This window comes from Telopea speciosissima, chromosome 10, assembly GCF_018873765.1.
Source record: "Telopea speciosissima isolate NSW1024214 ecotype Mountain lineage chromosome 10, Tspe_v1, whole genome shotgun sequence".
NCBI lineage: Eukaryota > Viridiplantae > Streptophyta > Magnoliopsida > Proteales > Proteaceae > Telopea > Telopea speciosissima.
Window position 1 is genome coordinate 8,813,967 of NC_057925.1, and position 11,599 is coordinate 8,825,565.

General features: G+C 38.9%; 2 protein-coding genes across 2 annotated transcripts; one reads left to right on the top strand and one right to left on the bottom strand.

The window, feature by feature from the left end:
• Positions 1-752: 752 nt before the first annotated feature.
• Positions 753-6,068, bottom strand: LOC122641896 (sulfite reductase [ferredoxin], chloroplastic-like). Its single transcript, XM_043835216.1, has 8 exons — positions 5,796-6,068; positions 3,682-4,464; positions 3,306-3,602; positions 2,896-3,093; positions 1,518-1,652; positions 1,242-1,358; positions 942-1,100; positions 753-847 (listed from the first exon to the last, which is right to left on the bottom strand). The coding sequence occupies exons 1-8, from the start codon at positions 5,964-5,966 to the stop codon at positions 791-793; spliced, it is 1,917 nt and encodes a 638-aa protein (XP_043691151.1). The 5' UTR covers positions 5,967-6,068; the 3' UTR covers positions 753-790.
• A 4,697-nt stretch (positions 6,069-10,765) lies between these two features.
• On the top strand, positions 10,766-11,318 carry LOC122641897 (40S ribosomal protein S26-1-like). Its single transcript, XM_043835217.1, has one exon. The coding sequence runs from the start codon at positions 10,822-10,824 to the stop codon at positions 11,197-11,199; it is 378 nt and encodes a 125-aa protein (XP_043691152.1). The 5' UTR covers positions 10,766-10,821; the 3' UTR covers positions 11,200-11,318.
• Positions 11,319-11,599: the final 281 nt, after the last annotated feature.

Here is an 11,599-nt window from a genome sequence, read left to right on the forward strand (position 1 = left end):
TTGGGTCATCTAAGGGGGGCGGGTCAGTCATTTTGCCCACAACCCCATGAGTGCAGAGAACTTTAACCCTTGCCTTTTATAGCGTGTACCTACTTCATGAGAACTAAAACCCCTTCACAGAGTATACTCTTGGGTTGTACATTCCACAGTGGTATAATATCAGTGGCACTTGGCAATTCAGAAACAAAAAAAGCTTCGTAGATAGATAGATAGATAGAGAGAGAGAGAGAGAGAGAGAGAGATTTAATGATGGATATATAGTAGCTTCACATTTGAGATGGGAAAAAGAAATTTTGTTGTTAAAAGAGCGAAGTACAATGGCTCAAATCAAAGGGAGTGAAACGAAGAAACAAGAGGCTACAATGCAGGCTACACATAAAAGAGAAAAATAAATGGAAATATCATCCCTTTTTTAAAGTCTTCTGCTGGACATGGCTTCCTTGCATCCTCTGTTGAACGAATTGTTCACTCTGGATACACTGATATAGAGCTGATTCGAGCTCTGGATCGAAATTACCACTGGAGAAGGGACTTCCAAAACAACCAACCGTCAAGGTTGGGAATTATGTACCACTGTAGACTTGTTATCTTCCATAAATCATACAAAGCTTGAATGCAAATGGATCCACCAATGTAAGCTTCCATTTGTTTAACTAGGGGTGGGGGAAGTTATTAATCTTTCCCACTTTGCTGAGAGGCAACAGAACCTTGAATAACTTCCATGGCCAACTAGCAAGAATGCATTTAAATTAGCAGTTTAGCCACTTGGACCATCGCCTCATGTGTCTCCTTATACAGCTACTGGACCTTCCCACTTATCAACTCTCTCCTTGAGTTTTTCAAAACCCTGAACAGAAGAATGCAGTCCATGTCAATATGTGTAGTAAAATAAACCAATTAAAGAGTATCAACAACTGGGGGAAAAAGAGTTTTTAACTCACCATACGAGTAGTGAATTCACCAAATGATTCTTTTGGTTGCCGTTCACATTTCCAACTGTGGAACAATGGTACCAAAATCTTCTCTAGGTTTTGAACTTTCACCTTATTCATGAAGGTCTGTGCCAGAGATGTTTGGTTTGGTTTCCCCCCAAGCCAAATCTGGTCAACAAAGAAGCAATTAGCTCAATTTAGATTTCAATATTTGCTTTAGGATGGAAAGTGGTTTTGAAAATTGGTCCCAGTCAGTCTCTTACATAATCTGTTTTTCCAATATTTTAGTCATAATAGTTCTTGAAATACCTGGTAACTGTTTGGTCCATCACCAACAAATCCAAGCTCAGCCATGTATGGGCGGGCACATCCATTGGGGCATCCGGTTACCCTTATCACCACTGATTCATCGTATTCGAGACCGACCTGTTATACCAAAAGCTATGTGATGTTGAGTATCCAGAGAACATATTTGTGCCCAACTAGACAGGTTACTACAGCTTTCAAGAGTTGAATGACATATAATAACCATTCTGAACCATTACAAGCCACCTGCAGAAAGCAAAGGATTCATTATTTACTTACCCCATCAAATACAGCCCGAACCCGCTTAAGGATGTCAGGTATTCCCCGCTCAGCTTCAGTTATTGCCAGTGAGCAAAGTGGAAATGCTGGGCATGCCATTGCAGTCAGGTTGAGGGGATCTACATAGTTAGGATCCTGTTCATGTTCAAAATCTAGTCAATGTCTTCTTTCTTCCCATAAAAGGGAAACAGAAAAGAGAAATGAAACTACTTGGTCAATGTTATGTTTCAAGTTTGAATACTACAGTCTGATATTGCAAACTAACATAGAGATGTACAAGAAAATCGATGAACAGAGCCAGATTAAGGGAAACTTTCTAGAGAACTACAACAAAGTTTCCATACTGAAATCTATGGGAGCTCTCCAAATAATCTAATTCCATTCATCAATCTCCATTTAGTTACATATCTAACTGCTATCTCATTGTTTTTAATTAAGAAAGCACAACAAACACACTTATTAAGTTATTAGTGCACATGGTGGGCCAGACATGTTTGTGATCCCACCAATACAATGGGTCCCGCTCCAATACAGGGGTGGGTCAAATGCCACATGCTAGCATTACTTTTCAGTTATTTCCAAATTTTTCATTTACTAAAAAATAGCTATATGCCATGTTAAAGTTAGTTTTTTAAATGACCAAACCAGGAACCAGCCCCCTTGGCAGTTTCTATTAATGACTAATAAATCACGCTGAAAACAATATGGTCTGGAAGATGTTTACCCTAACCAGGACAATCTGGTATCAATTGTTTAAATTCAGTCCCTTGCAATAGGTTAATCAGATGTCAGCCTAGATAACTTAGAGGGAAAATTACATGATTAGCTACTTTTGGGTTTTCATTTACAAAATTGTCCACCCTATGTTTGAGTTAACAAAAATAGACAAAAACAAGTTTAGTTTTACAAAACTAGACAAAACAGTGACTGTCCTTCCTTCCTCGGCAGTTCCCCTCGGAAAAATTCTCTTTTTTTTTTCCTCTGTTACTTGGGGTAGCAGAGAATGGCAATGGCTGGGACAAGGGTAGGGTTGCAGGGAAAGGAGGATGCCTAGGCGAGAAGGCAATGACAAGGGTAAAAATGTCTAAAAAATAAGTGTGGGAGGGAGAGACACTATTTTGTCCAGTTTTGTAAACCTTAACTTGTTTTTGTCTATTTTTGTTAACTCAAACATAGGGTGGACACTTTTGTAAATGAAAACCCAAAAGTAGCTAATCATGTAATTTTCCCTAACTTATATGATTTAACTCTGAATCACTGATGGACTCTGACCGCTTTCCTTCAGCTAAAATTTACATCGACCAGCCTTGGGTCCTATATCAAATTGTGTTTGCAGATTAACCCATTGATCTGCACTGCAAAAGCATAAACATCTTACCACCAGTCCAGCCTGTGCAAGAACTGTTGAGATCGGCCGCCTCCATGCAGTATTAATATCGCACAAGATTATGTTCTGGTTTGGTGTGAGACGCACATTCAGGCTATACTTCTCAATTATCTCCCTTAAAGCCTTCTTCTTTGCTCCAACAATACGACCATTATCAACATGGATACCACAAAACAAACTGCCATCACCCTGTCAAGCAAATTTGTAATCAATCAGGAATCAACCAAGGATTTTTTGGGGAGTGGGGGAAGGAGGGGGGATGGGGGTAGTTGTGGTTGAGATCCTGGGCACAAAATATTAGATGCATATTAAATAGGCTCCTGCAAGGATAAACCAATTGGCTAAACTAAAACCAACAAAAAAAAAAAAAAAAAAAGGGATCTATATCTTAAGGTCCAAACCTGCTCATGCCATCCCAAATAGCTCCTGAATTTCCACTCCGGTAGCTCCTGGAAAGGCTCAAATTTCTTCCCATAGTATTGCTCAACAACACTCCTGAACTTCTCTATCCCCCATGTACTGACCAAATATTTCATTCTACTATACTTTCGGTCATCTCTTCTCCCATTTTCTCGTTGTGTAACAACAATTGCTTTGACAGCATATAATATATCCTCCTTTGGCACATATCCCAGTGGTTCTCCTAGACGAGGGAATGTCGCCTCCACCCTATGTGTTCTTCCCATTCCACCACCAACCTGCAGTGGAAATTATTAGCAAGTTAAGGTAAAGAAATCAACGGATTATAAGTTAAAAAAATATGGCAATAATACTCACATAAATGTTGAAACCCTGAGGCTCCCCATTAGCATCAGCAACTACAACAACGCCAACGTCATTGGTGAGAATATCTACTGAGTTGTCAGTTGGTACAGTTACTGCAAACTTAAACTTTCTTGGCAAGAACTGGGTGCCGTAAATGGGCTCCGGGGAATCAGGAAAGTTTGTCCCATGAGAATTGTCATTACGAGCCTTCACAACTTCAGGAGGCTCAGCTGACATAATTTTCTCCCCATCAACCCATAGATCATAGTAAGCACCTGACTGAGGAGTTAGGAGTGCAGCAATGTTATCTGCAGTCTCCTGGGCAAACAAGTAATCTTTCCTTGTAAATGGTGCCGCAGGACCAAGAACGTTTCTGTTCAGGTCACCGCACGCACCAAGAGATGAGCCCATACTTTTAATAACCGTACTAATCACGGTCTTAAGGTTCTTCTTCAAAACACCATGTAGTTGAAATGTTTGTCTGGTTGTCAGGCGAAGAGTTCCAATTCCAAACTGGTCTGCAAGATTATCCATAGCCAAGTAGAGTTTGTTTGGGACTTTACCACATGGATTCTTTGTTCGAAGCATAAATGAGTAAGATTTTGGACCACGATCTTCTCTATTGTATTGTTGATAGCTCCCATGAAACTTGATCACTTGTGTGGCATTCTCATTTACATTTGATGCTTCTGTCAGCAGCTCCTCATCGAGAGGATATCTCAGGAAGTTACTTTTCTCTTTGATTATTTCAACCTTGCTACGTTTAGTCTCAGCAGAGGTGTCTGGCTTTATTGGCTGCAGAAGAGAATGCAGTTAATTATTAGAAACTGATGGCATCATTGAATAGTTTAGCAATAACATCCCTACGTTTAAAAGAAAAAACAGACCACTAAAATGAATGGTACAACCTCCACAATACCAAAAACAAAGTGGAAGATGGAAGGCAGAAGGCCAGACTATGATCAGGGGTGGAATAAAGGTGTAAGAGACAAACAGATATTTTCACATAAAGAAAAAACAACAGACAATCTAAAAGCAAATAGATAACAGTTGAATTTACCCCATGCTGCATAAAGGGGTGGAAGAAAGGTGTAAGAGACAAACAGATATTTTCACATAAAGAAAAAACAAGAGAATCTAAAAAAAAAAGATAACAGTTGAATTTACACCATGCTGCATGCCATCTTTTATTGGTGGTAGGATGTCTTGTATTCTGTCTCATGGGTTTGTGGGTTGATTATGAAGGGCCTTTACAAAACCCATAGGGCCTGAGGGCTTGAGGTATTCTCTGAACAAGAGGAGACGTGAGGATGAGTGGCTATAACCCTATTCTCCATTGTTAGTGAAGTAGTTCTCATCTCACCATGGACGTAGGCAATCTTGCCAAAACACAAATTTCAGAAATAACCAGGATGATCTAGAAGATGGAAATAACCGCCAACAAATTTCCAAAAATGATCTAAGTTGAACTAGTAAAACCTATTTACTCCTTGCAAAGGAGAGAGTTTTGAAACGATCACAATACTTGTATAGAAATATTGTTCCAGAAACAGGAAGTAGAGAAATCATAAGGTATCCCGGAAATTTCAGAACATCCTCCGAGGAGGTTAGCCAGGACTGGACTATTAGGTGTGCCATATGGCATTGTAGATGAAATTAGAAGGACATAACTCCAATAGCAATCAATAATGATGATAAGACTCTTGGAATTCGAAGAAGTTACAAAAGGCCATTCACATTTAAAGCAATGTTGAAGAGCGTGAATTGTGAAATGTGAATTGTGAATTGTGAGTGACTCACACAAAACTCAATATCCTAGCATTCTGTAGAGATCACAGAATAGTGAATCTAAAATTAACTAATGCTCGCCAAACACAAGGAACTGACTCGGTCCGGGAACTCAATCAAAAAGCAGAGAAATTTGAAAACTAACAAATCAAATCACCATACACACACACAAATCATATATTTTCTTTATCTTTTAATATGTTGGATGATCTCTTAAACTAGAACACAATAAATCACATCTAAAAAAAACTCTAACAGGATAAACCCCAAAAGGAACAAATTTCAATCAAACTAAAAAATGGAGAAACAAAGGATTCAAAGGATTCTCAGTTGCTCACAGTCGAGACAGCGGTCACAAGAGAAGAAGACTTCGATGCCGAAACCGGTAAGATATGTACACTTCTTCTTAAAGGTACCAAACCAGAAGACCTCAAACCATGAAACCTCTGCAGCTGAAGCTTCGGATCCTTCACAACCGCAGTGTTCGCAGCCCCCACTGATGTCGCCATCGTCAAATAAAACAAAAAAAAAAGATCAAAACTTTGGAACTGTTCAGCTCCTATCAAAACCAAAAACCTAGGGTTTTCGGAAGCTCTTCTTCGATCACCGATTCAGTACCTCCCAATTCACTGCAAATAGCGTCTCTGAATTTTTTTTCCGGTGGTTTACAAGGTAAGCATTTTCTGAAGCGCATGCAACGGAGCACTATTTATAGGACGTTGTGGGTTTGTGTTTCAGAACGGTAACAGGGGTAAATTAGTAAATTGGAATCGTTGGTAATGTTTTGAGATTCTAATCTAATGGTTGAAATCCTATGTACTCTCCACGTAACTTTAACGACAAGGGCATGTGTCAGTCTTATGTCATAGCCACTAAGAACAGGGGCACAGGGACAATTTTGACCGAAATGTTTTTTAAAATGGGATCTTGGTCTATGTGGGACCTTGGGTAGGCGCGCGCGTGGGGTGCGCAGTGCGCACCATGAGGCAAAACCAATGCATGGGAATCTTTACTTAATTAAATAAGGGAAAAAGGACAAAAAATCTAAGGCGTTCATAATTGCTATTGGGTTTCAAATACATTGAATCTGGACTGGTTTCTTTATTGAACCTTTGAGTAGGGGTGTCAATTTAGGAATCGGTATCGGATTGACCGTATTGACCGATTGATATTAGTTGAAACTAATATCGATATGTGGTTGATATTGGATCAGTGTTATGATACGGACAGAGGGTAAAATGGTTAAAAAACGTTACAACATTGGTATCTTTGAAAGCAAAACCATTCGATATGACCAATACAAACCGATATATATTTATTACGATATTGGTTTTGGAATTGACTAATACCTATTCCAATACTGTGAACTAAAACCCTGATCCCATTAACTTATTGGTCCGATTCTAAATCTAATTTCTTAACCGATTAGATAATTGGTCATTGTTGATTTTGGTCCGATTCTTTCAAAGGTTCTAGATTCAATTGCTCTATTTAGAGCCGCTCGAACCGAAACCTTTTCAAAGTTAAAAGGCACATCCATCTCTAATCCTAATCATTTATAATTAAAGGTTTGTACTTTGTAGAAGAAGAGACAAAAGAGGACTTGTCACTGCTTTTGGCTCTCTCTCTCTCTCTCTATATATATATATATATATATATATATTATTATCAAAAAAATATCTCTCTCTATATATATTTGTGTTTTCTCTCTATATATATTTGTGTTTTTGTTGTCCCTTGGCACCTTTTGTCTTTTTTTGATTAAGAACTTAAATTGGTACATGATGTTAGATTTTAGGTTTGGAATCGATTAATTTATTGGTTAGATTTTGGTCATGAAATTTACGATTGAACCTTTAACGAACTGAACCCGTTGCCCAAAATCGGACCAATTTACACTCCTACCTTTGAACCTTTGATGAGAAATTGAGAACCAAGAAGCATGATTGGAGTATTTTTTTTTTTATGAAAGAGAAATTATATATTGCAGATTAAGGAGATAACATATACATAGACTTCGTAAGACAAGCTGACTTAGCAAGGTTGTTAGCTATCGTACGATAAAAAGAGTCACTCGTAGTAGTATAGTGTATATCAGGGTCTAGGTTATGTATATACAAAAGATCTTTAAGTAATGACAACGACCAAGGATTGGAAGTTGGAGATGGAAGAAGATCAACGATCTCTTGATTGGAGCACCATACTTCTTTAATCTACAACCCCAAACTCCTTGAAAGATCAAGACCATTTTTAATACTAATTACCTCTGGATCACATCCACTGCAGTTCTTAATATACCCTGCCACAAACAAAATGAAAATACCATTTAGCAGAAAAACAATCGACCATCCTGCCGAAGTTACTCCTGAGTTCTGGTATCTTGCACAGATTAAGATAGGATAACTGAAATGAGGAATGGATAAAGATTTTAATCCTACCACATCAAAACTATCTAGCATTACAGCATGGGATGAAACAGGGGGAGGGGAAATCTTCAAATTGGATAACCACAATTCTGTTTGTTTAAGAACCCAATTGGGATTAGGTTTTTCTAGCCCCACTACCACCTTGTTTCTAGTAATCCAAATAAAATAACACATAATAATAAACATCTTGAAAAACCAATCTAAAGAGTTTTTATCTAGAGAACGAGCTGCTATGCAGAAGTTTTCCAATGATGAATGCGAAAGGCATTCAGTCCTTAGCCCCAATGGCCCAGCCCCCTAGATGCGTTTGGTCTAGTCACATGATAGGAATAATTACCAGTAGGATTCAGCACCACATCCACAAAGAGCATAGTCTGTATCAACCTGATTCCATTTGGAAATAACTGCCTTAACCGAGAGACCTGCATTTAAAAGTAGCCAAAAAAAGATTTGGAATTTAGGGTGGAATTTTAGTTTCCAAAAAAATTTCCACCAAGTGGACCTAACAGAAGTATTAGAGGAATCATGAGAAAGCAAAGATTTAGCAGCTAGCTTAGTACTAAAAATGCCATTTTTGGTAAGAGTACACCACCAGCTGTCCTCAGCAGAAGATAATTTGATCCTGTAAATATGAGAAGACAAATGCAAAGGAATTGAACAATCTATACTGTCTGAATTCCATCTAGAATCCACAACATAATCAGCAACCTTTGCATTCCTCAGGTCAAGGTCCTGCAAAGAGGGAAAGAGACTACCCCGCAGAGAGGGGGTCCAAGGGTCAGTCCAAAAAAGGTTGAATTACCGTTCCACATTTTCTTAATTGAAATCTCCTGGAGGGCTGGAATGACATGGGTAATGCTGTTCCAGGTCTAAGATCCTCTCTTCCTCCTTATTTTTGGGTCAAAAAGTGAGGATTTAGGGAAGTACTTGGCCTTAAGGGTTCGCGCCCAGAGAGAAGATGGCTTAGTCAGAAGTCTCCAACCTAACTTCATCAGCAAAGCCTATGCATGGTTGGAGTGTTGGACCAGGCTATTGTGAATTGGATGGGCAGAGCTAAGGTTAATGTATAAATGCATAATAACCTAGCCATGAAATATGATATGGTCAGTTGGCTTGACCTTAACTGTGGGTTCAGGCAAACAAACGAAATGACATCTCCCTCCACCTCTCTCATCACATGAAATAACCTCTCTGTCTCCTACGTGCAAAATTGTTTTGTGGCTTCTCATTGGTGTGCTCCCTATATTGCTTGCTTAAAGAACCCTCTCCTAGTAGAAATATCCACAATACCAATTATGAATTCAATGATCAAATGGTTTCAATATTTTTATGTAGACCGTTTATTTGATACTATGAATCATATGGATACATCGTAGAAACAAAGAATTCTGGTGGCAACTCTTGCTCAGTTGGCAAAGACGAACGCCTCAAAAAAATAAAAGAAGATCATGAGTTCAACTCTCCTTGGGGCCCAACTATCAAAAAACAAAAAAAAACAAAAAAGAATTCTAGTGAAGAAAGAGAGAGAAAGAGAGAAAAAGGCCTTGAAAGACCCCTTGTGAGTTTTTTTTTTTTTTTTTGTTGTCAGAAATAGATTATGCATTAAGAGCAACTGCAACGATCAAGTTCAAGTACATCCCACAGAAATGTGGGGGGCATGCCCACCCACTTACATGGTGAAGGAATAAGAGAAGAAGCTAGGAGATGGGCAGAGGAGTTTGCCATCCTCAAAGCATGCTTAACAAGACCCCTTGTGAGTTTGCTCAGCTGGTTTAGGTCACTTAATCCCAACTTCGAATCCCCATGAATGAAGCCTTTTTATTTTATGTAAAAGACAAAGTGGAATTATATAAACGAAATATGTACAGTGTTCTTAGCTTGAGCATGTCTAGCAAAATTTAGAGATATTGACATATAAATGTTATCCCCTTTTTTTTTATATCAAAGGAGGTATTCTGAGCTAGGTTATGTATATAGAATAGGTCTTTAATAAGATGCCAAGGCCAAGGAGAGGAAGTTGGAGATGGAAGAATATTGGTGATATGTTGATTTGAATACCATACTTCTTCAATCTGCAACCCCGAACTAGAATGGTCTAGCCCGGATCTAATGCTGAATAGTTCAGACTCCATATCGGTAGCAGACTTCATATAACCTGCAGCAAAAAAGATAAACCTTCCATGTAGCAAAATAATATAGGACCATCCTGTTAATTCTACTCCCGGAGTTTGGTATCCTGCAGAAATTAAAATAGGAAATTTATAATTTGGTAAGGAAGAGTTGGGGGAGATTGTAATGTCCCTCTCAATACTAGAATATACAGAATGGGATGAAATTTTTTTTTGGGGGGGGGGGGTTATATTTAAATCAACTAACCAACGATTGACTTGATTCACCACCCAAATAGGATCAAGTTTTTCTGATTTAATAAAAGTTTTGTTCCTGATAGCCCAAATAAAATAGCAAGTAATAATAAATAGGGAAAATTACACTGCCACCCCCTGAGGTTTGTATTACATACAGAGCGACCCCCTGTGTTTCTAAATTATATAGCCACACCCCCTGAGTGGACGGTGAGTGAACGGTGTTAAATAATACATTTTAAATACCAACTTTGTGCTCTTCTAATATCCTGTTAATACTCAGCGGGAAATTCCAACTTTGCCCTCTTCTTCCCCAAATTTAAAGTTGCCTCCCTGACTTGAGATTTGGGGCATAGTGAAGCCAATCTAGTTCGATCTCTCTTGATTCATGTTTGTTCAAACTGAGATTTGGGGCATCGGTTGTTCTCCCCTGGGCGATCCCATCCCTGGATTATTGCCTCCAAAATCTTCTTCTGTTTTGAGATACATACTCTGATCTACATATGAACCTGCCCCTAGAGAGAAGAGTTAAAGGAGGCAAGGAACTGCAGAGCTAGGCTTAGGGCTTTTAGAAAATGGCGTTCAAGCGCAGGAACGGTGGCCACAACAAGCATGGCCGTGGCCATGTGAACTTCATCCGCTACTCTAACTGCGGCAAGTGCTGCCCTAAGGATAAGGCTATCAAGAGGTTTCTTGTGAGGAACATTGTTGAACAAGCTGCGGTTAGGGATGTTCAAGAAGCCTATGTTTATGACGGTTATACGCTTCCCAAGTTGTACGCGAAGATGCAGTACTGCGCCTCCTGTGCTATCCATTTGCACGTTGTAAGAGTTCGTTCTCGAACTGACAGAAGAAAGAGGGAGCCACCTCAGCACTTTAGGCACTGGGAAGACATGCAAAATCCTGGGCAAGCCCCACGCCTAGTTGGAGCTGCAAATCCTGGGCGTGTCTGAAAGCTTTTAAGAATCTCAATTCATCCATCTGGGCAATGGGATATTTTATGAAATGTTTTGTTTTGTGTCGTTATGGTTTTTCTTAGATTCTACCAGTAGGGGAGTAAAGGTTTTGCTCATACTGAAATTTCTCATAATTGAATCATCCGCATATTAATTGTAAGCTTTTAATGTCATGGTTGTCAAAAACTCAATTCAATGTTTATTCCAATGAAAATGGGTAATGGAAATTTCTCTTAAAAAAAAAAAAAACATATGAACCTACAACTACCACAACGTTTTGGTTGCAGAAATTTTCTTGAAGTTATTACCTACTGTTCTGGCCTGATGCCAGTGGGAATCAAGAGGATAATGGATTACGAACCCTATCCCACAATTTCCACCAGATTGGGTTTGTAAT

Excerpts from the sequence above, each read along its gene's own strand:
- LOC122641896 (XM_043835216.1), bottom strand. The coding sequence starts at position 5,966 with ATGGCGACATCAGTGGGGGCTGCGAACACTGCGGTTGTGAAGGATCCG. Across the intron at positions 1,101-1,241 it reads ATGGACCAAACAGTTACCAG|ATTTGGCTTGGGGGGAAACC; the intron begins GTATTTCAAGAA and ends TTTGTTGACCAG. Across the intron at positions 848-941 it reads GTGAATTCACTACTCGTATG|GGTTTTGAAAAACTCAAGGA; the intron begins GTGAGTTAAAAA and ends TCTTCTGTTCAG.
- LOC122641897 (XM_043835217.1), top strand. The coding sequence starts at position 10,822 with ATGGCGTTCAAGCGCAGGAACGGTGGCCACAACAAGCATGGCCGTGGC.